Raw genomic sequence first — 25512 nt, forward strand, 5'->3', positions numbered from 1 at the left:
AGGCACAGAAACAGAAGTAAGAAAAACAGGTCCTTCCGTTCTTCTATACTCTGTGGTCTCCAAACTTAACAGGGGCAGTCTTGAGACAGGAACTTGGCAGAGACATCCTCTGCAGGAAGCAAAGCAAAGCACACATCTGCATATGCAAGTAACGGTGCCAACCAGACAAGCTGGATCCAAGCCTGGCTGCTCCACTGACTGTGCTGGCCGAGGCCAAGAAACTTGACTTCCCAGGTTGTAGTTTCTGCATCTGTGATTATTGTTGTTTTTTAGGTGCTAAGTTGTGTCTGAGTCTTTGTGACCCCACTGACTGCAGTATGCCAAGCTTCCCTCTCCTTCACCATCTCCCAGAATTTGCTCAAACTCATGTCTATTGAGTCGGTGATATTATCTAACCATCATCCTCTGCCTCTCCTTTTTCCTTTTGCCCTCAAACTTTCCCAGCATGAGAGTCTTTTCTAATGAGTCAGCTCTTTGCATCAGGTGGCCAAAAGTACTGGAGCTTCAGCTTCAGCTTCAGTCCTTCCAATGAATATTCAGGGTTGATTTCCTTTAGGATTGACTAGTTTGATCTCTTTGCTGTCCCAGGGACTCTCAAGAGTCTTCTCCAACACCACAGTTCAAAAGCATCAATTCTTCAGCACTCAGCCTTCTTTATGATCCATCTCTCACATCCATACATGACTACTGGAAAAACTACAGCTTTGACTCTACAGATCTTTGTTGGCAAAGTGATGTCTCTGCTTTTTAATATGCTGTCTACATTTGTCATAGCTTTCCTTCCAAGGAGGCAGCATCTTTGAATTTCATGTCTTCAGTCAACATCCACAGTGATTTTGGGGCCCAAGAAAATAAAATCTGACATTGTTTCCACTTTTCCCCCATCTATTTGCCATGAAGTGATGGGACTGGATGCCGTGATCTTAGTTTTTTGAATGTTGAGTTTTAAGCCAGGCTTTTCGCTCCCTTCTCTTACCCTCATCAAGAAGCTCTTTAGTTCCTCTTCACTTTCTGCCATTACAGTGGCCTGTCTGAGGGTACTGATATTTCTCTGGGCAATCTTGATTCCAGCTTGTGATATTAGAGGCTAAATCAGATGATGGTTAAAGAGCCTTCCAGCTCTCAAACCCTATTTTCCTGTGCATCTGAGCCATATGCACAAGAAAAGCATGGTAGATTGCTTTCAAAGTGGCTGCAACCACCCTCCCATCCCCGTGCTTCTATGCCGTTCCTCACATCAAGAGGGGGCGATCTTCTGTCACCTCTGTGGCTGGGTCCGTAGCTTGCTTTTGGGCCACATAAAGATGCAGAAGTAATGCTGTGACTTCTACAACTAGGCTTCATGAGGCATGTAGCTTCTGTTTTGTACTCTTGGCAGCCACCAATCACATAAAGAAGTCCAGGTTGTCTTCCTGGAGAGATCCCCCAGGGAGAGCCCTTGGACCATGAAAAGCCACAGGAGGAAAACAGAGACTCCCCAGCCAACAGCCAGCACCACCGTTGGCCATAGGAGTAAGGCCACTGTGGACCCCCAAGACAAGTTCTCAGCTACATGTAGCTTCAGGAGGGACTCAGCATCACATGGAGCAGAAGAGCTGTCACATGCAGCCCTGGAAACACAGAGTCATTAGAAACAAGAAATCATATTTTAAGCCACTAAGTTTCAGGGCATTTTGTTGTATAGTGAAAGATAACTGAAGTAGGCCTTTGAGGTCACTGACCAAACACTGTATTTTCTACATTTATATCCAGCACCAGCACAGACCCTGGCATATGACAAACACTACGTCTCATCTGTTTGGGTCACCTCAACTTCTGTGATTTGCAAGGAAGGAAAGCAGAAGAATGGCCTGAACTCTGGGTTCTCCCCTACTCAAAGTATTTCATTCCTGGGGACATGGAGGAACGGAGGTTTTCGAAAGCCTGCTGCTTCTTAATCCTGTGGCCTGGTCAAGTTAACCCCTCCAAGCCTCAGTTTCCTTAATTAAAGTGATGAGAATTACAGTTTCCATTTCAGGGCTCTTATGAGACACATGAAGTAATACAAAGCCTTTACTATAGTATATGGCTCACTGGAAATACACAGTCAGAAAGAGAGTTCAGTAGAAGAGGACAGGATGGACACAGGACAGACACTCACTGTGCTCACTCACTCACAGCGCGAAAAGCCTTGGAAGCACCTGAGTTGAACCAATGCAACAGAAACAGCAAGAACCAGAGACAGGACTGCAGGAAGCACCCAAATGACCGGACACATCAATCACATCTTCCCAACACAGAAGTTAGGAGCGCTGCTCATGGCGGTGGGGAGGGCAGAAAGAAATAACTCTAATACTATAGATGGATGAATGAATACTAACTTTAATTAAGGTATTAATATCTGCCATTGTTGCACCAGCTTAATTAATTAAACTCTAATGAAATCAATTAATTTAAACTCTACCAGGTTTGCTATTTTTCTCCCCATTTAACAGTTGAGAAAACTGAGGCACAAACCTGGTTCCATAATAGCACCAAGTTCATGCAACTCTTTAGACGTGCAACAGGCAGTATTTCCAGGGCCTGACCTCCTAGCCATTCCATTATATGTGCACAGAGTAGAAACTGGGGTTCTTAACCCAGAGCAGCTCATGACGTTGTTGGAGAAACTAGGGTATTGACTCAAGAGAAGACCTAAGAACAATTCCTTGGGATATATATATATATAAAACAGGGTATAGCCTGGAAATAAGATGTAGCTAAAGAGGGAGAGGTGGGAGGGGTGGGCTCTTCATTAGCAGCCTCTGACTCCAGATGGAAAGAGCAGTTTAAGCAGAACAACAATGCTCATCTAAATATGGCCTCAACCCAAGGGGCGTGATGTCTTATAGTGGAGTAAGCAAATCCATCCATGAGCCCTGTGGGCACTTGGGACTTTTGCTGACTTCCCTTCCTGCCCCTGGAGACTGCAATGCCAGAGGTCATGGGCAATGACCAAGCTGAACCTTCATTCTCAACAAGGGACACATCATTTTCTATCTCTAGGCTGCAGAATAGGGTATTACAGTTTAAGGTGCCAGTACCTATTGAAAACTTTGTAAAATTTTGAAATATTTTCAGACTTACAGGAAACTTGAAAAATAGTGTGAAAACTCCCACTTACCTTTTTTCCCTGATGTCACTGCTCTACCATACTTATGTTATCACTCCATCTATCCACATACATCAAAGTTTCCCAACCAGGCACTACTCACATTTGAGCTGGACAATTCTGGTTAGTGCACCGAGAGATGTTTAGTTTTAGCAACATCCCTCCCCTTGACCACCAGATGCCAGTAAGACACTCCCATCAGCCCTTCCTTTGATTCTGAAATTGGAAAACCAAAAATGTCCCTGGACAATGCCAAATGCCTATAAGGGGCAAATCTCCCCTGGTTGAGACAAACCAACCTATGTCCATCTCTATCTCCACATACATATTTTCTCTACTGGTCAAATCTGGAAAAGCCTAAGGATCAACATAAGCAATACTAATGGTTATAAATGGCTTCCCTGGCGGTTCATATGGTAAAGAATCTGCCTGCAATGCAGGAGACCTGGGTTCAATTCCTGGGTCAGAAAGAGCCCCAGGTGAAAGGAATGGCAACCTACTCCAGCACTCTTGCCTGGAGGATCCTATGGACAAAGAAGCCTGGCAGACTACAATCCATGGCATTGCAAAGAGTTGGACACGACTGAGCGACTAACACTTACACCTTTTAACATTTGAATGAAATTTTGTCTATTTTGACAAGGAGACAATTTATAACAAATATCAGGTTCTACATTTTTCACATAGTAGTTTAGGAAAGGCGTTAAAGAGCTTGTTTTACTGTAGTACAATTTAATGTGGCAATCAGCTCGTTCCTAGTGTTCTGGAAATTATCATTTAATGAACACAAATGATCTCAATAGAAATACACTCACCCCATGAGAAAAAGGGGCAAATGGAAATGAACTCCATGTTTCTTGGGTCTGTACCGTGTTTGCACTCAGCAAGAATTGCAGTCATGAAAAAGACCTTTTGGGAATATATCATGGCTGGCGCAATGCAGGAATTATGCTGCTGATTGGAAATTCTACATCTTCTCCTTGCTTCACAGTTTAAATTGATCTCTGCCTGAGCTCAGTGGCCTGTGGAGCACTTGTGTCTCCTTAGGAGCCACATCATGGTGTCACCAGCCAAGTGCTAGGAATCTCATTTTCAAATGCTGTTGTAAAAACCTAATTGCTCCCTGCTGACCAATGGTTCCTTAGATATTTTTCAAGTCTCCTTCCCTACTAACCATCAACCTCTCTAATGAGATCATGCCTTAGAGGCTTGAGGAACATCTTTTAAGATTCAGCTCTGAAAAACTGTCCCACAGATTCAAGTTCAGTCAAACACCCAGATTTGTTTCAGAAACAGATGCAGTAATTTGGTTAATAAATTCAAAATTTCTTCTAAGCAGAAGTAAAAGTTAGTTGTGTCCAACTCTTGTGACCCCATGGACTCTAGTCCACCAGGCTCCTCTGTCCATGGAATTCTCCAGACAAGAATACTGGAGTGGGTAGCCATTCCCTTCTCCAGGGGATCTTCCCAACCAAGGGATCAAACCCGGGTCTCCTGCATTGCAGGCAGATTTTTTACCAGCTGAGCCTCTAGGAAGATACCCTCTAAGTGGAAAGGGTAGTTGTTATAATATATTCTCTAATAATCCATATTTATTTTTAATCTAGAAAAAGAAAAATACATACCCCAAATTCCATAATGTAAACATACATATCCACAAAAATATACACATGGTCTTTTCTAGGTAGATTTATTAGCTATTTGAGATTATAATATATATGTATGGTATACATAGAATACATAGACACACATACACCTTTGTTTGGATTTTCATCCTATGTTATTAAAAATTCTTCAGAAACATAATTTTAATAGCTACACACTACTGCCCTAAAGCCATATGAATTTATTTCTCTATGCCCTGTTATTGTAGATTGCTTTCATTTTTTTTTTCATAAATAATATTGCAACGTCTATCTTTGCCCCATGTTTGCTGTTATTGCTTTAGGTTACTGTTCAGAAATGAAATTAGTGAGTCAAAGAGTGTGAACATTAGGAAACCCCTTCTCTCTCTGCTCTGGCCCTTTTCTTCACATTCCAGCCATTCCAAGCAGTTTATTTTCTCCATAATCAGTTTTAATGTCTTCATACTTTTTTCAACTTCCTTCCTATTAAAGTGTCCTTTCCTTCAAGAAAAGATATGATAGATTCATTAATACAAAGATGATTGATAAGGCTTATAAATTATCTCAGGATACTTGTGCTTCAGCAGAGGAATTCATTTCTAATAGCAGGCATAGCAGAGGAGGAAATCAGGTGATATTGTCACAGAGCTGGAAAAATCACAGTTTCTCATTTAATTATCAGCCAGTTCTGTCTGACTAAATAATCCAGAGTATCTCCTCACTTTAGAGCTTTCACTTGAGTTGTGGTAATTTAGTTCACACACACATGAACGTATATACTCACACAAAGCCATTTCATCATTTAGCTTTGTTCAATTCAGGTGATGTGTATTAAATGCCAATTATGTACTGATGTGTACAAAGTTGAGGGAGACAGATATGGCCTCAACCCACCATTTCAGATAGGTAATCCATTTCACACCCCAGGGGTATTCTTGCCAGTACCCTAGTGACTCATTGGTCTTTCAGCAGTACATACCCCCATCAACTCCTTTGATCAATGTTTTCCATGCTGGTTGGATTACACAAGCCAAGTTGAGAAACACATTAAAATCAAACAAATAAAAACCCAACAACTACCAGAGCTCAAGTCCACTTCTTGCCTGGAGCCTGCATGGCCTCCTTACTTTACTCTCTGCCTCCCCCGTGGTGTTGCTTTAATCCATTTCCTTCACAATAGCCACGACTTTGTCACTATGTACAGAATAAAATCCCCTCACAGCTGGCCACACCCTGTATAACTTAGCTCCTGCTCATTTCTCCAATATCATGTCTTTCCACTTCTCTGTCTAACAGTGCTCCAGCCATGTAAGATCTTTCCCACTTTGAGGCCTTCTCACTGGCTGACAGTGCTCTTGCCTCACATACGACATGATTGTCCTTCTCATCCCTCAGATCTCAACTGTAGGTCACCTGCTCGGAGATCCCCCTATTTGAATTGAGTTTGTTTCTGCCACCAATCCAGTCGACATATCACAGTGCCTGTTTCTTTTGAGACACTTACCCAAGGATACAATTAAAGCTTTGTTTGTTAGTATTTGCTCCATGAGGGCAGGGACCATGCCTGTTGAGTCATTATGAGCTCAGAGCTGGCAACCAATAAACCCTTCGTGAATATGCTGATGAAAGAAAAGCAAACATCAAGGCAACGTAGTCAAATAAAATATTCCTCTGTTTCTACCTCACCAGCAGATTTTACCTAAATTCATAGCTTCTCAACCCTGCCAAAACTTTGGACACATTTCTCCCACTGAATTCTTTCAGAGGTGTTTATTTGCAAAGCTTCATTCCAGGCCAGCGGACTGTGTATCTTCTGCTTCCATCTGCCTTTTCTTCTTGGCTCCCAGCTGTTCTATGATAAGGCTATTTTCTGTCTGCCTCTGAGGTAACCCCAGAGACAGACATGACCTCACAGGCTCCGCACAAACTAGAACTTCCTTTGGTGAAATCCCTGTCATGAGCCTTCTGGGAAAATTTCTGTTGCAGCCTCCCAAATGGCCCCAGATGAAGAACATCACCTTTCAGATGATGACCCCTCTGTAGGTTGAAGCCATTGCTACAAGCTTTTGTCCCCTGTGGCCACCATGGGGTGTACACCCTCAGGCACTGAGGGGACACACAGCTTTCAAGAGGTGAAAGCCACATGTGGGATACATGAGCAGCAGGCTGCTTTCTCAGCGCAACTGAGGCTCGCGCTCGCTGGTCTCCCAGGCTTTCCTGGCTTTGTGGCTCATCCTCTCTGGAACAGGTTCACTAATCCTCCCAGTTCCACATTCTAGCAGACTTATTTTTTTCTACATATTCTGTGATCCTACAGATTCCTATAGACCCAGGAACTTGACCCCTTATTATCTGAATCACAGATTTATGCACCTTGGCCACAACTATATATGTATGCACACATATAATGAGAGGATTCTGCTTCCTAGAAAACGTAAAAATCTCATAAAGCAATCCAGGAAGGTTTCCTCTGAGCAATATTTTGTTGGAATCTAATACCTGGATAGGCACAATGGACCAAATTCTTTTTTTTTGTTGTTTTAACTGTAAATTTTTTTTTAAACTTTATTTTACTTTATAATACTGTATTGGTTTTGCCATACATTGACATGAATCCACCACGGGTGTACATGCGTTCCCAAACATGAGCCCCTCTCCTACCTCCCTCCCCATAACATCTCTCTGGGTCATCCCCGTGCACCAGCCCCAAGCATCCTGTATCCTGCATCGGACATAGACTGGCGAATCGTTTCTTACATGATAGTATACATGTCTCAATGCCATTCTCCCAAATCATTCCACCCTCTCCCTCTCCCTCTCCCTCTGAGTCCAAAAGTCTGCTCTACACATCTGTGTCTCTTTTGCTGTCTTGCCTACAGTGTCATCATTGCCATCTTTCTAAATTCCATATATATATGTTAGTATACTGTATTGGTGTTTTTCTTTCTGGCTTACTTCACTCTGTATAATTGGCTCCAGTTTCATCCATCTCATTAGAACTGATTCAAATGTATTCTTTTTAATGGCTGAGTAATACTCCATTGTGTATATGTACCACAGCTTTCTTATCCATTCATCTGCTGATGGACATCTAGGTTGTTTCCATGTCCTGGCTATTATAAACAGTGCTGCGATGAACATTGGGGTACATGTGTCTCTTTCAATTCTGGTTTCCTCGGTGTGTATGCCCAGCAGTGGGATTGCTGGGTCATCTTAAAAATATTCTCATCTGCATGATCTTAAAAGGACACAATAGTAAAAATACAGTTATAAGGTTTATACTAAACTAGAGCTACACAGCATCTTACATTTTTATCTTTAGTTCCTAGAGGCAACCCCAAATACTGTAGTTTGTATAGAGCCACATCTGCAAAGCTTAAACTGCAATCAAGCCCCCTCCCCCGCCCCCACCCAGCTCCTGAAATATGGGATGCCTCTGTCACTGCACTGGGGACAGCTGGACATGACTGTCAGGGTGTCCACACTTCATGTGTTCCCTCCACATCATCAAAGCCTCCTAACTGCACTGCTGCTTGTCAGCGTCAGGTTTGTGGCAGGTCAGCATCCGCGGTTGCTTTAGGGTTTCACAGACACACATGGGAATTCATTACAGAACTACTCATCAGATATTCTGGGTTATAGTTGGAAATGTAAAGAGTGGAGAGAAGAAAAAAGAAAACAGGACTGACAGAGTGGTGCCACGAAGCCCACTAGGACCATGGGCAGCGGGGTTTAAGGGGCTGGTTAGGAGGGTGCTCCCCTACTGCCTTGTTCCCAGTTCCAGCAGCTGGAGGGGGGCTGCCCCCACCACTCCCCTCCCTCCCAACAGCTCACAAGCTTTGTCTCTTCACACATCACAGCCCAAGAGTCCATGGGAGAAAGTCCTGCAGTTGGAGGAGGTTTCCTGGAGCAGAAAGAGAAAGAATGTTCGTGTTCCAAAAGGGACCTCGAGGCACACACTGCCTCATTGCAGCTTCCTGTTTCTGACTCCATTTCTAGCTCTCTTCCTATATAAACCCCACAGAGGAAGTGGGAACTTGGCCCTGTGTTTTGAACATAATTTTAAATCATCAGATGCTCCATTTTCACACATCCAAATCTGGGTCCCCAGCATTTCCTCATCATCTCCTTTGCCAGCTTCTCCAGTAAGTGCTGTGCTCACTCAGAATGTCTAGTGGATACAGGGTGCTTGCTGGTTTGAATTCCAGCTCTCCAGTACACTGAGTGACCTAGGAAATTGGTTATTCTTTCTACTTTAAGTTTCCTCATTTGGCAGATGAGGAAACTTACTCCTAGACAGTGCTCGTGAGCACATGGGACAAAGCACAGAAAGGACATAGTGCGGGGCCAGGTGAGCTGAGGTGGCTGTTTATTCTTCACTAAGACTTGTCACTTTCTCTGATATGACGTGGACCCATGAGCTCCCAGGTCAGCAGGTTAATGGAAGGACAGCACCTCCAACAACATCCCAGATGTGCCACACCCACTTCCTCCCAGACTGAACACCCAGATGCTTTCCAGATGTAAAACTTGATGAGAAAAGAAAATTAAATTTCTCTGTGTAATTCAATCACAAAATAGTGGGATGGACCTGGGATGGACCTTTCATTTGCGAGGGCTGTTTAGGAGGATTTTCATTCTTTGCAGATTCTCTTATGGTCAGGGACCCCAGCTCTGATGGCAGAGAGGGATGGGAATTGGTGTGTATGCAGGGGTGCGGGGAGAGGGTGGAGAGAAAAGCCCTGAAGATGCCACTTCAAGTCAGTCGGCTCTGTGCAAACCAGCACACACCTCTATACCACTCTCACCCTGGCCTCAGGAACATGCAGCAGCCAAGCGCCGTGCAGGCCACTGGGCCCTCACCCCCCACCCACCTGTGCACCTCGGTGACCATCAACAAGGAGGTGGCAGAGGCCTCCAGCACCCTAGAAGGACCACACAGATCTGCCCTTCTGCATGTGTGCTCTGTCGTAATCCATCTATCACCTCCTTTTGCCCTCTGTGCTTTGGTGTTAGGGCTAGAGGGGTAGGTATGACCTTGAACACAAGAATGGATCTAACTAAAAAGATGGAGGGACTACAGCCTTCTGCAAAGCCTGCTGTGCTGTGTCCTGACAAGAGCAAGGTTTTGCTGGCCCCCACCTGACCAGCAATGCACTGTGCTTTACCCTGGACCAGAAATGGCAGAGAGGGAAGGGGGAATGACTATGCCGATGAGGGCTGGAATGGGGTTGGGGTGGAAACTGTAACATCAAAGTCACTGCTTTCAGCAACATAAGCTGAGTCTACAGAGGCCTGTTACCTGGAAGGAATGACACCTAAACTGTGATTTCACTAGCCTTCAGCAGGGCTGGCTGCTCTACCACCTGGGCCACAGGCCAGGGGATATTGATGGAGAGATGACTCAGCAGCAGTGCTGGCTGCTGCTCAGAACTGACTCCAACTGATGCAATGCAAGATGCAAATAGCTCGATTAAGGAGCTCTGACTATGCAAAACAGGAGGCAAATCAGTCTTACCATTTGGACTCAAGAGTTCTGGCACCTTCTATAAAAAATTAAAAAAGAGTAGGAGGAGAGAAATCTGTATCCTACAACAGAGGTGGGAAGCGGGTTCATTTTAGGTTTAATTTTCATAACTCAGCACTTTTCCTCAAACTGGGACAGACTTTGCCTTGTACACAGATCAGTAATTGTCTTCAGTAAAGCAGCTCTCTGCAGAGGACCCTCTGCAGCAGCCCCTCGGCTATCCTCTCCTCACGGTGGAGGAGCAGTAACTGCCAAGCAGGAGACCGTCTAAGGAAGGGCTACAGACAGGGGCAGAGAGTCCGCCTCTGCTACTTACTAGCTGTGTGGCCCTGGAGAGGTCCTTCACCTCATCAGGCCTCAGTTTCCTCTTATGCAAAGTGAGGAAAGCCCAACAGTCTCATCTTCCAAGGGACCTGAGTCTCAAAGTCAGTGCTTCATACAATAATCAATTATAGACAAAAAGCTTCCCAAAGGACCTAAACAGACATAGCACATCAAGTACTAGACATAGGGTAAAGGTTCTGGGAACATTAGCTCTTATTATTATAATAATTATGCCTTGATTAAACAAATGACTCCACTAGCAGAAGACACTCTTAGAGGCACCTTCTCCCATAACGATCTGCTCCAGGAGTCCTCAGACCATTCCAAGGTCATTCTTGCTTTTCCTAATGTTTCACTGTGCAGAGCGTTTCAAAATCAGTGGAGGATTTGGTGAAAAAGTATTGAAAATTTCAGAAGTAGCTGAGAAATGGGCCTTTACAGCTTTCCATCTTAGTAAGAACAGACATCATGGTCCTAAGAGCTTTCCTCAAACGAGTGTCAATGAAAGCCAGCCCCTAAACAGCAGGGTCTTTCCTGAGGGAGCTCTGTGTCACGTCATCATGGCCCACCTCGTGTCTGCATTACAGGGGGATTCAGGATACTGATTAGTGGTGGAGAGGGAAGCACTGGTCATGGCAATAAGGGGAGGACAAGAGTCTACAGAAACACCTTCAGTCCGCAGCCCTAAAACATGTACGTCAGGGCACAGGAAACACTTTTCAGTGACAGGTCCCACAAATACTGTTGAGAATCTTGTTATGATGACAGCTATAAACTCCATTCTCTTGAGATCTGAGAGGCTGGTTCCAATTCAGTGACCACAGACTTCACAGAGGAGCCATCAACAGCATGATAAGGGCTTGTGATAAAGGGGTTACTGATGCTCTGCTTATTGATGCAGAGAAACAACTGACAAATAGGTGCTTCACAAAATTGCTCTGGAGAAACTGCTGCTGAAAAGATTGTCATGGGTGGCACAAGGGACCCTGCAATCAATCCCAGTGAAGCCTGTGGCTGTCTTTCTTTTATAAAGCACTTCTTCCATCAAAATAGAAACCATGTGACTTCTGTTCCATCTGAAGGAAGAGAATATCAACTCTAACCTGATGACTCAAGTAAAATACACAAGTAAGATGATCACCTAAGCAGACTCTGGGTGCTCAGGCCAATGGCAAGACTAGGGAGCAGGGGAGGAGGTGGCTGGAGGTATCATCCAGTTCACAAAGCCAACAGTGACTGGGTCTCAGCCCATGATTCTAAAACTTCAAATTGTGTGCTGCTAATAAAATAACCTAAAAAGAGAAGGGTAAGTACTCACCACAATCCCACGCTCACAACCTTTGGGGAAGGGGAAACTATACTGAAGGACAAATGGGGCTATAATTACCTATCTCTAATACAATCTACTCAGTTAACATGTCTCCTCATGCCAAGTCCATTCTTAGTCCAAGTCCATTCTAGTATGGTATACTTTGGGTCCTAGAAAAAACAGCTTGAAAATGTGATGAACCTGGGCCTGAAACATGGTTCCAACCCTACCCCAACTGCATAGCCTTAGAAATTCAGTTTCCTCATCTGGAAAATTGGGGCAAGAATAACTACCCAGCAGGGCTTTGTGAGACCAAACACCAACATGTATGGGAGCAGCTTTACAGAAGACAATAATAATTTACAATCAGTCACATTCTATCATACCACATGCTATGGAGGCATAGCCTACAGAGCAAAATTACTGCCCAGAATTAATCACTGGCCCTAATGGACAGAAATGGTATGGAGCTAACAGAAGCAGAAGATATTAAGAAGAGGTGGCAAAAGTACACAGAAGAACTGTACAAAAAAGATCTTCATGACCCAGATAACCACGATGGTGTAATCACTCACCTAGAGCCAGACATCCTGGAACGCATAGTCAAGCGGGCCTTAGGAAGCATCACTACAAACAAAGCTAGTAGAGGTGATGGAAATACAGTTGAGCTATTTCAAATCCTAAAAGATGATGCTATGAAAGTGCTGACTGGTGGTGGAGAGGGAAGCACTGGTCATGGCAACAAGGGGAGGACAAGAGTCTACAGAAACACCTTCAGTCCGCAGCCCTAAAACATGTATGTCAGGGCACAGGAAACACTTTTCAGTGACAGGTCCCACAAATACTGTTGAGAACCTTGTTATGATGACAGCTATAAACTCCATTCTCTTGAGATCTGAGAGGCTGGTTCCAATTCAGTGACCACAGACTTCACAGAGGAGCCATCAACAGCATGATAAGGGCTTGTGATAAAAGGGTTACTGATGCTCTGCTTATTGATGCAGAGAAACAACTGACAAGAGTGCACTCAATATGCCAGCAAATTTGGAAAATGCAGCAGTGGCCACAGGACTGGAAAAGGTCAGTTTTCATCCCAATCCCAAAGAAAGGCAATGCAAAAGAATGCTCAAACTACCACACAATTGCACTCATCTAATATGCTAGTAAAGTAATGCTCAAAATTCTCCAAGCCAGGCTTCAGCAATACGTGAACCATGAACTTCCAGATGTTCAAGCTGGTTTTAGAAAAGGCAGAGGAACAGAAATCAAATTGCCAACATCCACTGGATCATCGAAAAAGCAAGAGAGTTCCAGAAAAACATCTATTTCTGCTTTACTGACCAAGCCAAAGTCTTTGACTGTGTGGATCACAAAAAACTATGGAAAATTCTGAGAGAGATGGGAATACCAGACCACCTGACCTGCCTCTTGAGAAACCTGTATGCAGGTCAGGAAGCAACAGTTAGAACTGGACATGGGACAACAGACTGGTTCCAAATCAGGAAAGGAGTACGTCAAGGCTGTATATTGTCACCCTGCTTATTTGACTTATATGCAGAGTACATCATGAGAAACATTGGGCTGAATGAAGCACAAGCTGGAATCAAGATTGCCAGGAGAAATATGCAGATGACACCACCCTTATGGCAGAAAGTGAAGAAGAACTAAGAGCCTCTTGATGAAAGAGGAAAGTGATAAAGTTGGCTTAAAGCTCAACATTCAGAAAATTAAGATCATGCCATCCGGTCCCATCACTTCATGGGAAATAGATGGGCAAACAGTGGAAACAGTGTCAGACTTTATTTTTTGGGGTTCCAAAATCACTGCAGATGGCGACTGCAGCCATGAAATTAAAAGATGCTTACTCCTTGGAAGAAAAGTTATGACCAACCTAGACAGCATATTAAAAAGCAGAGACATTACTTAGCCAACAAAGGTCCATCTAGTCAAGGCTATGGTTTTTCCAGTGGTCATGTATGGAGGTCAGATTTGGACTATAAAGAAAGCTGAGCACTGAAGAATTGATGCTTTTATTAATTCTGATAAGTACATTGATACTAAATGAGTAACAGTTACATAATGACAATAGTAAAATATGCTTATCAATTTTCAAAATAAGTTCAGTTCCATCCCTCAGTCGTGTCCGATTCTGTGCAACTCCATGGACTGCAGCTCACCAGGCTTCCCTGTCCATCACCAACTCCCAGAGCTTGCTCAAACTCATGTCCATTGAGTCAGTGATGCCATCCAACCATCTCATCCTCTGTTATGCTTTCTCCTCCTGTCTTCAATCTTTCCCAGCATCAGGGTCTTTTCCAAAGGGTCAGTTCTTCACATCAGGTGGCCAAAGTATTGGAGTTTCAGCTTCAGCATCAGTCCTTCCAATGAATATTCAGGACTGAATTCCATTAGGATGGACTGTTTGGATGTCCTTGCAGTCCAAGGGACTCTCAAGAGTCTTCTCCAACACCACAGATCAAAGGGATCAATACTTTGGCATTCAGCTTTCTTTATGGTCCAACTCTCACATCCATACATGACTACTGGAAAAACAATAGCTTTGATGAGACGGACCTTTGTTGGCAAAGTAATGTCTGTGTTTTAATATGCTGTCTAGGTTGGTCGTAACTTTCCTTCCAGGGAGCAAGTGTCTTTTTAAATTTCATGGCTGCAGTCACCATCTGCAGATTCTGGACCCCCAAAAATAAAGTCTGTCACTGTTTCGATTGTTTCCCCATCTATTTGCCATGAAGTGATGGGACTGGATGCCATGATCTTTGTTTTCTGAATGCTGAGCTTTAAGCCAACTTTATCACTCTCCTCTTTCACTTTTTTTTTTCCGCTTGAAATTTTTTAACTTATTTATTTTAATTGGAGGTTAATTACTTTAAAATATTGTATTGGTTTTGCCATACATCAACATGAGTCTGCCACAGGTATACACGTGTTCCCCATCCCGAACCCCGCTCTCTCCTCCCTCCCGTACCATCCCTCTGGGTTGTCCCAGTGCACCAGCCTCAAGCATCCAGTATCATGCATCAAACCTGGACTGGTGATTTGTTTTACATATGATATTATACATGTTTCAGTGCCATTCTCCCAAATCATCCCACTCTCCCGCTCCCACAGAGTCCAAAAGACTGTTCTATACATCTGTGTCTCTTTTGCTGTCTCGCATACAGGGTTATCATTACCATCTTTCTAAACTCCATATATATGCATTAGTATACTGTATTGGTGTTTTTCTTTCTGGCTTACTTCAATCTGTATAATAGGCTCCAGTTTCATCTACCTCATTAGAATTGATTCAAATGTATTCTTTTTAACGGCTGAGTAATACTCCATTGTGTATATGTACCACAGCTTTCTTATCCATTCATCTGCTGATGGACATCTAGGTTGCTTCCATGTCCTCTTTCACTTTCATCAAGAGTCTCTTTTTTTTTTTTTTTTTTTTAAGATGCAAGAAGTAAGCAGTGTTTAATCAGATCTTTGGAAGAGAATGTTACTATAAACTAGTAAGCTGAACCTAAAGGAAATACAAAAACACATTTTACAACTCTTTGCGACCCCATGGACTGAAGCACACCAGGCTCCTCTGTCCTCCACTATATCTCCTGATGTTTGCTCAAAGTCATGTGTATTGAGTTGATGATGCTATCTATCTATCTCATCCTCTGCTGCCACATTCTTCTATTGCCTTCAATTCTTCCCAGTATCTCAGTCTTTTCCAATGAGTCATCTTTTCAAATCACATGGCCAAAGTATTGGAGCTTCACTTCAGCAACAGTCCTTGCAATGAATATTCAGCTGATTTCCTTTTGGATCAACTGGTTTGATCTCCTTGCGCTCCAAGCACTCTCAAGAGTCTCCTCAGTTCAGGTGTTAAGGATAAAGTCAGATACTTAATTGCTGCAATCCTGGTTCTTCTGAAGGTCACAGTTTTCAGGCCCTGACCCAGCAGGAAGTGATGGCACTGCCGAAGGGACACTACACTGAGGTTCTTCTTTCTCATTTTGCTCATCAAGAGTCTCTTTAGTTCTTCTTTACTTTCAGGCATTAGGGTGGAGTCATCTGCATATCTAAGTTTATTGATATTTCTCCTGGCAATCTTGATTTAAGCTTGTGCTTCATGCAGCTGGTCATTTTACCTGATATAATCTGCATATAAGCAGGGTGACAATCTACAGCCTTGACATACTCTTTTCCAGATTTGGAACCAGTCTGTTGTTCCATGTCCAGTTCTAACTGTTGCTTCTTGACCTGCCTACAGATTTCTCAGGAGGCAGGTAAGGTGGTCGGGATTCCCATCTCTCTGAGATTTTTCTACAGTCTGTTGTGATCCACACAGACTATGATCCACACAGATTGTGATTTCACAATCAATAGGGAGACAAACAATAAAAGATAATTACAATTGCAAGCCATAATGGGAACATGATTAACTTAACAATATAAAATAATTACATTCGATTTAGGGGTGTCAAGCAGAGTGATGTGGTAAGTGGAAGTGCATACATGCACATGTTTTCATCCACCCAGCCAGTCTATGTCTTTTGGTAGGTGCATTTAATCCATTTACATTTAAGGCAATTATCTATATGTATTATCCTATTACCATTTTCTTAATTGTTTTGAGTTTATTTTCTGTATGGCTTTCCCTTCTTTTGTGTTTCCTGCCTAGAGAAGTTCCTTTAGCATTTGTTGTACAGCTGATTTGTGGTGCTGAATTCTCTTAACTTTAGCTTGTCTTTAAAGCTTTTGATGTCTCCATCAGATCTGAAGGAGAGTCTTACTGGGTAGAGTATTCTTGGTTGTTAGGTTCTTCCCTTTTATCACTTTAAATGTATCATGCCATTCCTTTCTGGTTTGTAGAGTTTCTGTTGAGAAATCAGCTGATAGCCTGGTGGGAGTTCCCTTGTATGTTATTTGTCATTTTTCCCTTGTTGCTTTTAATATATTATCTCTGTCTTTTTGGCAGTTTTATTACTGTGTCTTGGTGTGTTCCTCCTTGGGTTTATCCTGCCTGAGATTCTCTGAGCTTCCTGGACTTGGTTGACTATTTCCTTTCCCATATTCAGGAATTTTTTAGCTATTATCTCGTCAAATATTTTCTCAGGTCCTTGTTCTTTTCCTTCTTCTTCTGGGACCCCTATAATGCAAATGTTGGTGTGTTTTTGTCCCAGATGTCTCTTAGGCTGTCTTCATTTTGTTTCATTCTTTTTTCTACACTCTGTTCTGTGGCAGTGATTTCCACCATTCTGTCCTCCAGGCCATTCATCCTTTCTTCTGCCTCAGTTATTCTGCTATGGGTTCCTTCTAGTGTATCATTCATCTGTTTGTTCTTCAGTCCTAAATCTTTGGTAAACATTTCTTGCATGTTCTCAGTCTTTGCTTCCATTCTTTTCCTGAGATCCTGGATCATCTTCACTATCATTATCTGAATTCTTTTTCTGAAAAGTTGCCTATCTCCACTTCATTTAGTTGTTTTTCTGGGATTTTATCTTGTTCCTTCATCTGGGACATAACTTTCTGCTTTTTCATCATGATTAACTTTCTGTGATATGGTTTTTGTTTTAACCACTGTGAGGCTGTGCTTCTTCTTGCCTCTTCTATCTGCCCTCTGATGGATGAGGCTAAGAGGCTTGCGTATGTTTCTTGATGGGAAGGACTGGTGATGGGAAAGCTGGGTCTTGTTCTGGTGTGCAGGGCTTTGCTGAGTTTAGCTTTAATCCAATTATCTGCTGATGGGTGGGGTTATACTCCTTCCATAGTAGTTGTTTGGCCTGAGGTGACCCAGCCTTGGGGTCTACAGGCTGTATGATAGGATTAATGGTGAATTCCAACAGGGTTTATGCCAAGGGTGACCTTCCAGTGCCCCCATCCCTGTGGTGAGCCCATACCAACCCACGTCTCCACAGGAAGCCCTCTAACACTAGCAGGTAGTTTTGGCTCAGTCTCCTGTGGGGTCACTGTTCCTCTCCTCTGGGTCTTGGTGCGCAAAATTTTGTTTGTGCCTTTCAAGACTGGAGTCTCTGTTTCCCTCAGTCCTCTGGAAGGCCTATAATCAAATCCTGCTGGCCCTCAAGGCCAGATTCCCTAGGGATTCCCAGTCCCTTTGTATTATCCCCAGGCTGGGAAGCCTGACATGGGATTCAAAACTTTGACAATAGTGGGAGAACTTCTTTGGTATTATTGTTCTCCAGTTTGTGGGTCACCCAACAAATGGGTATGGGATTTGATTTTTATCATGATAGAGCCCTTCCTGTCTGGCTGTCTTGCTGCAGCTTCTTCTTTGTCTTTGGACATGGGGTATCTCTTTTTTGTTGGATTCCAGTGTCCTCCTGTTGATGGTTGTTCAACAACTAGTTGCAACTTTGATGCTCTCTCAGGAGGAGATGAGCACACATCCTCCTACTCCACCATCTTTAACTGGACTCTGGAAAGCAGATTCTTAACCACTGGACCATGAGGGCAGTACATAAACTTTAAGTTTAGAATTAAGGAGTTTTGGAAGTACCATAAAAAAGCCACAAAATGGCTATATAGCTTTATCTTAATAACAGCTAATAAACTCATTATTAATTACTTCATTAGATTGGGAAATCAGGGCACAGTGGGGTTTAGTGATTCGCACAAGGTCACATGATCTGCAAGTGATCCCTCTGGTTTTCTGATTTCGGTTTTATTTTATTGAAAATATTTTAAAGTACTAATATTAGTAGCTGAAGCCTGGCTTGGAGAATTTTGAGCATTACTTTACTAGTGTGTGAGATGAGTGCAATTGTGTGGTAGTTTGAGCATTCTTTTGCATTGCCTTTCTTTGGGATTGGAATGAAAACTGACCTTTTCCAGTCCTGTGGCCACTGCTGCATTTTCCAAATTTGCTGGCATATTGAGTGCAGCACTTTCACAGCATCATCTTTCAGAATTTGAAACAGCTAAACTGGAATTCCATCACCTCCACTAGCTTTGTTCATAGTGATGCTTTCTAAGGCCCACTTGACTTCACATTCCAAGATGTCTGGCTCTAGATTAGTGGTCACATCATCATGATTATCTGGGTCATGAAGATCTTTTTTGTACAGTTCTTCTGTGTATTCTTGCCACCTCTTCTTAATATCTTCTGCTTCTGTCAGCTCCATACCATTTCTGTCCTTTATCGAGGCCATCTTTGCATGAAATGTTCCCTTGGTATCTCTAATTTTCTTGAAGAGATCTCTAGTCTTTCCCATTCTGTTGTTTTCTTCTATTTCTTTGCATTGATCGCTGAAGAAGGCTTTCTTATCTCTTCTTGCTATTCTTTGGAATGCTGCATTCAGATGCTTATATCTTTCCTTTTCTCCTTTGCTTTTTGCTTCTCTTCTTTTCACAGCTATTTGTAAGGCCTCCCCAGACAGCCATTTTGCTTTTTTGCATTTCTTATCCATGGGGATGGTCTTGATCCCTGTCTCCTGTACAATGTCACGAACCTCATTCCATAGTTCACCAGGCACTCTATCTATCAGATCTAGACCCTTAAATCTAGACACTTTACCATCTGAGAAAGGCAATGCCAAAGAATGCTCAAACTACCACATAATTGCACTCATCTCACATGCTAGTAAAGTAATGCTCAAAATTCTCCAAGCCAGGCTTCAGCAATATGTGAACCATGTACTCTCTGATGTACAAGCTGGTTTCAGAAAAGGCAGAGGAACCAGAGCTCAAATTGCCAACATCCGCTGGATCATGGAAAAAGCAAGAGAGTTCCAGAAAAACATCTATTTCTGCTTTATTGACTATGCCAAAGCCTTTGACTGTGTGGATCACAATACACTGTGGAAAATTCTGAAAGAGATGGGACTATCAGACCACCTAACCTGCCTCTTGAGAAATCTGTATGCAGGTCAGGAAGCAACAGTTAGAACTGGACATGGAACGACAGACTGGTTCCAAATAGGAAAAGGAGTACATCAAGGCTGTATATTGTCACCCTGCTTATTTAACTTATATGCAGAGTACATCATGAGAAACGCTGGACTGAAAGAAATACAAGCTGAAATCAAGATTGCTGGGAGAAATATCAATAACCTCAGATATGCAGATGACACCACCCTTATGGCAGAAAGTGAAGAGGAACTAAAAAGCCTCTTGATGAAAGTGAAAGAGGAGAGAGAAAAAGTTGGCTTAAAGCTCAACATTCAGAAAACTAAGCTCATGGCATCTGGTCCCATCACTTCATGGGAAATAGATGGGGAAACAGTGGAAACAGTGGCAGACTTTATTTTGGGGGGCTCCAGAATCACTGCAGATGGTGACTGCAGCCATGAAATTAAAAGACGCTTACTCCTTGGAAGAAAAGTTATGACCAACCTAGACAGTATATTCAAAAGCAGAGACATAACTTTGCCAACTAAGCTCCGTCTAGTCAAGGCTATGGTTTTTCCAGTTTGTATGTATGGATGTGACAGTTGGACTGTGAAGACGGCTGAGCGCCGAAGAATTGATGCTTTTGAACTGTGGTGTTGGAGAAGACTCCTGAGAGTCCCTTGGACTGCAAGGAGATCCAACCAGTCCATTCTGAAGGAGATCAACCCTGGGATTTCTTTGGAAGGAATGATGCTAAAGCTGAAGCTCCAGTACTTTGGCCACCTCATGCGAAGAGTTGACTCAATGGAAAAGACTCTGATGCTGGGAGGGATTGGGGGCAGGAGGAGAAGGGGACGACAGAGGATGAGATGGCTGGATGGCATCACTGACTCGATGGACGTGAGTCTGAGTGAACTCCGGGAGATGGTGATTTAAAGGGAGGCCTGGCGTGCTGTAATTCATGGGGTCGCAAAAGTCGGACACGACTGAACGACTGAACTGAGTATTAGTAGCTAAAATTTTATCACTTGATGCTTTGGACAGAAACCGATGTGTTTTGCATATTGTGCGCTTTGCAACCAGAGTCACAGAGTGAAGTTTCTGTAATAATGTAACAATATTAGTCTCTGCTATTTAGGACAGAGGTACAGAAGTAGGGATTATATTTTCAATTTGTGGTAGGAGGTGCTTCTGTTTACAAGTGCATTGGAGAAAATAAGGAAATGGTGTAAGGGAAGTGTTTTTATTTTGGTATGCTTAATCCTCACTGTCTGGACTCTGCTTTTCTCAATATTTTTTGTTTCTTTCTTCATGAATTTATCTCTCAATTTCTCTCTCTCATCTTTTATCTCTTTCTCATCCCTTTCTCTGCTCAGCTGTATATCACTCCCTCTATCCCCTTCTCCCTGCCTCTTTCTTTTTCTTACGGAGAACTTGAGAACATTTCTTATTGGATTTATTCATTGAGTATTATGATGAATTACCTCAGTTCAGTTCAGTTCAGTTCAGTCACTCAATTGTGTCCGACTCTTTGCGACCCCATGAATCGCAGCACGCCAGGCCTCCCTGTCCATCACCAACTCCCAGAGTTCACTCAAACTCACTTCCATCGAGTCAGTGATGCCATTCAGCCATCTCATCCTCTGTCGTCCCCTTTTCCTCCTGCCCCCAATCCCTCCCAGCATCAGAGTCTTTTCCAATGAGTCAACTCTTCATATGAGGGGGCCAAAGTATTGGAGCTTCAGCTTCATCATCATTCTTTCCAAAGAACACCCAGGGCTGATCTCCTTCAGAATGGACTGGTTGGATCTCCTTGCAGTCCAAGGGACTCTCAGGAGTCTTCTCCAACACCACAGTTCAAAATCATCAATTCTTCAGCACTCAGCTCTCTTCACAGTCCAACTCTCACATCCATACATGACCACAGGAAAAACCATAGCCTTGACTAGACAGACCTTTGTTGGAAAAGTAATGTCTCTGCTTTTCAATATGCTATCTAGGTTGGTCATGACTTTTCTTCCAAGGAGTAAGCGTCTTTTAGTTTCATGGCTGCAGTCATCATAGGCAGTGATTTTGGAGCCCATAAAATAAAGTCTGATACTGTTTCCACTGTTTCCCCATCTATTTCCCATGAAGTGATGGGACCAGATGCCATGATCTTCGTTTTCTGAATGTTGAGTTTTAAGCCAACATTTTCACCCTCCTCTTTCACTTTCATCAAGAGGCTTTTTAGTTCCTCTTCACTTTCTGCCATAAGGGTGGTGTCATCTGCATATCTGAGGTTATTGATATTTCTCCCGGCAATCCTGATGAATTGCCTAGTCTTCATTAAATAGGATTGAATGGATTCTGGACAACCTTCAGTAAATCCTCTTGAATTAAGTCTCCATTAACACAGATGCCTTTGATTGACTGTTATCTTACTAGCTTAATGTTTCCAGTTAGTGAAAGGGCTTCTGTACCTTATGAAAGTTTAGGACTAGGAAGATTATCAGATTATGGCCTAAGAAGAAAATCGAGTATAAATTGAATAAATAGCCCAGAGTCATCTGCTTTTTCTTCGCACAACTCTTGCTTTTCCTCTCTCCTGCAGGCAACCACCAGTGAAATCACATGCAGGGCTGTTTCTTCGTGTATGACCCAGATGAAGCTAGTATTGTTATTGTTACAGAATCTATGGCAAGTTCATGGACTCAGAGATTCCAGCACTGTATGTAAAGGGGGAACTTCAAGGGCTGGAGTGGCCAGGAAGACCATCTCCTAAGCCCAAGATCTCTGGACCTCAACCCCAGAACTAATTAATGCACAGGGACATGACTCAAAAATCTGATTACCAGGCAGAACAGTATAATTTTAAATATCCTCTTCTCTCTTCTAAAGAGACACATGAAATGTTTATTCAGCAGCTATATGTGGGGTGCTCCTCAGTGTATAAACAGTGTAGTGTGTTTCATCCTCTCACCTGAATCAGTACTGAGTGCTCGAGCCCTTTCCTCATCAGCATATCCAGATTCACAGAATCCCATGGGGCCCTGTTTGCCCCTGGGCCTCTGAAATCATGACACATCATGTAGAGCCTGTATAACAAACCGTAGTTCTCCTACTTGGTTTCTAAGACTCTTGCTGGGAAGGCATAGCCTGGTCAGCACCTTGGACAGCTCCACTGCTTCTGCTGGCAGCAACGTTTACCTGTTGGTTTGTCCTGTAAACAGGCTGGGGTCCTTCATCCTCAACCTCTTCATCCTTGACTGAGAATACTGTTTTCTCTTCCTCACTCTCCTCACTTTCTTCAGAACAGGAATCAAATACATCAGCATAATACTCTTCAGCCACAAGTGGGTCTGCTGGGATCTCTGAAATAAAGAATAAGCAAAAGTCAGGTCCTGTTGGTCATTAAAATTATAATGAGTCTAGGACCCCCGTATCCCAGAGATATGTATTCTGTTGACACTAACAAAGCTTTCATGGAGTTCAGAGTGGAATCTTAGCTTCCTGAATGCACCTAGTAGAATGTAATAAATACTCAGCAGAAACCAGGGAGGAAAGGAGGGATGGCTCTATCTGCAACCACTTTTTGAAACTGTAAGAATAAAACCATGAAACAAAAAGAAATGACCTCTTCTAAAGTCTTTACAGGAGAAGGCAATGGCACCCCACTCCAGTACTCTTGCCTGGAAAATCCCATGGACGGAGGAGCCTGGTAGGCTGCAGTCCATGAAGTCGCTAAGAGTCAGACACAACTGAGTGACTTCACTTTCACTTTTCACTTTCATGCATTGGAGAAGGAAATGGCAACCCACTCCAGTGTTCTTGCCTGGAGAATCCTAGGGACAGAGGAGCCTGGTAGGAGGCCATCTATGGGGTCGCACAGAGTCGGACATGACTGAAGCGACTTAGCAGCAACTTAGCAGCAAAGTCTTTACATTCAGAGGCATGAATCATTATTACAAATAAGGGGATTTAGGACCAAAAGCAAAGTAAGATGCCTTGGCCGCCAGACTCTTCTATCCACATAAAGTTTTTGTGGACACAGCGGAGGGGACAAATATAAGCGTTCTTCCTGGGAATTTCTTCTTTTAAAGAAAATACTAGTAGGGAGATCAGGCAAGAGGGATAGAATATATAGAAATGTCATTATTGGCAAGCTGAGGGAAATGTTAAAATCCTAAGGCTATGAATGTTTTTGAGCTGTAGATCACAAAGGTTCTACTTACTCACATGAATATGAAGCATTTCTTAATTAAAAAAAAAAAAAAGAACAAGGAAAGGCCACCCAGTTAAGCTGCTGCCAGGAAGTGCTACCTAAGTTACTTGATGAAATATTATTACCAACTAGAAATATTGTTGTTGCTGTTCAATTGCTAAGTTGTGTTTGTCTCTTTGTAACCCCAGGGACTGCAGCCTGCCTGGTGCCTCTGCCCATGGAATTTCCCAGGCAAAAAAACTGGAGTGGGTTGCCATTTCCTTCTCCAGGGGGTCTTCCTGATCCAAGGATTGAACCTGTGTCTCCTGCACTGGCACGTGTATTCTTTATCACTGAGCCACCAGGAAAGTCTGGTTGGTGCTTATAATGGTCTTCAACCAAGAAAGGCTAAGAATGGATCTGTCGATCCATTCAAAATCCAAGATCCCAAAAAAGCACAGTGATATCAATTCCAATTTGCTAATGGGAGCCTAGAAATAAGAAACATCCTTGGGGAGGGGAGGAAGTTAAATAATGGTGCTCTCTCTACCTTATTAAAACCATGGGCATTTAGGCTTCGTACACGTTAGTAGTAGTTGTTGGTGTTCAGTCGCTCAGCTGTGTCTCCCTCTTTGTGACCCCTTGGACTGCAGCACACCAGGCTTCTCTGTCCATCACCAACTCCTGGACCTTGCTAAAACTCGTGTCCATCAAGTCGGTGATGCCATCCAACCATCTCATCCTCTGTCGTCCCCCTCTCCTCCTGCCTTCAATCTTTCCCAACATCAGGGTCTTTTCCAATGGGTCAGTTCTTCACATCAGGTGGCCAAAATATTGGAGTTTCAGCTTCAGCATCAGTCCTTCCAATAAATATTCAGGACTGATTTCCTTTAGGATGGACTGGTTTGATCCCCTTGCAGTCCAAGGGACTCTCAAGGGTCTTCTCCAACGTCACAGTTCAAAAGCATCAATTCTTTGATGCTCAGCCTTGTTTATGGTCCAACTTTCACATCCATACATGACTACTGGAAAAACTATAGCTTTGACCAGACAGATGTTTGTTGGTAATGTAATGTTTCTGCTATTCAATATGCTGTCTAGGTTGGTCATAACTTTTCTTCCAAGAAGCAAGCATCTTTGAATTTCATGACTGCAGTCACCATCTTCAGCGATTCTGGAGCCCAGGAAAATAAAGTCTGTCAATGTTTCCATTGTTTCCGCATCTATTTGCCATGAAGTGATGGGACCAGATGCCATGATCTTAGGTTTTAGAATGTTGAGTTTTAGGCCAGCTTTTTCATTCTCCTCTTTCACCTTCATCAAGAGGTTCTTTAGTTCCTCTTCACTTTCTACCATAAGGAGGCGAGTGAAAAAGTTGGCTTAAAACTCAACATTCAAAAAACTAAGATCATGGCATCTGGTCCCAGCACTTCATGACAAATAGATGGGGAAACAGTGAAAACAAATACTTTATTTTGGGGGGGCTCCAAAATCACTGCAGGTGGTGACTGCAGCCATGAAATTAAAAGACACTTACTCCTTGGGAGAAAAGTTATGACCAAC

The 25512-nt window shown here is 43.0% G+C and overlaps 1 protein-coding gene across 1 annotated transcript in view; it reads right to left on the minus strand.

Moving 5' to 3' along the window:
• Positions 1–25512, minus strand: part of NEK11 (NIMA related kinase 11) — a 288150-nt gene that overhangs the window by 68317 nt on the left and 194321 nt on the right. The window contains 1 exon segment of the mRNA XM_052650027.1: positions 22956–23119. Within this exon segment, the coding sequence (XP_052505987.1) occupies positions 22956–23119 (164 nt within the window).

This window comes from Budorcas taxicolor, chromosome 1 (genome assembly GCF_023091745.1).
Source record: "Budorcas taxicolor isolate Tak-1 chromosome 1, Takin1.1, whole genome shotgun sequence".
NCBI lineage: Eukaryota > Metazoa > Chordata > Mammalia > Artiodactyla > Bovidae > Budorcas > Budorcas taxicolor.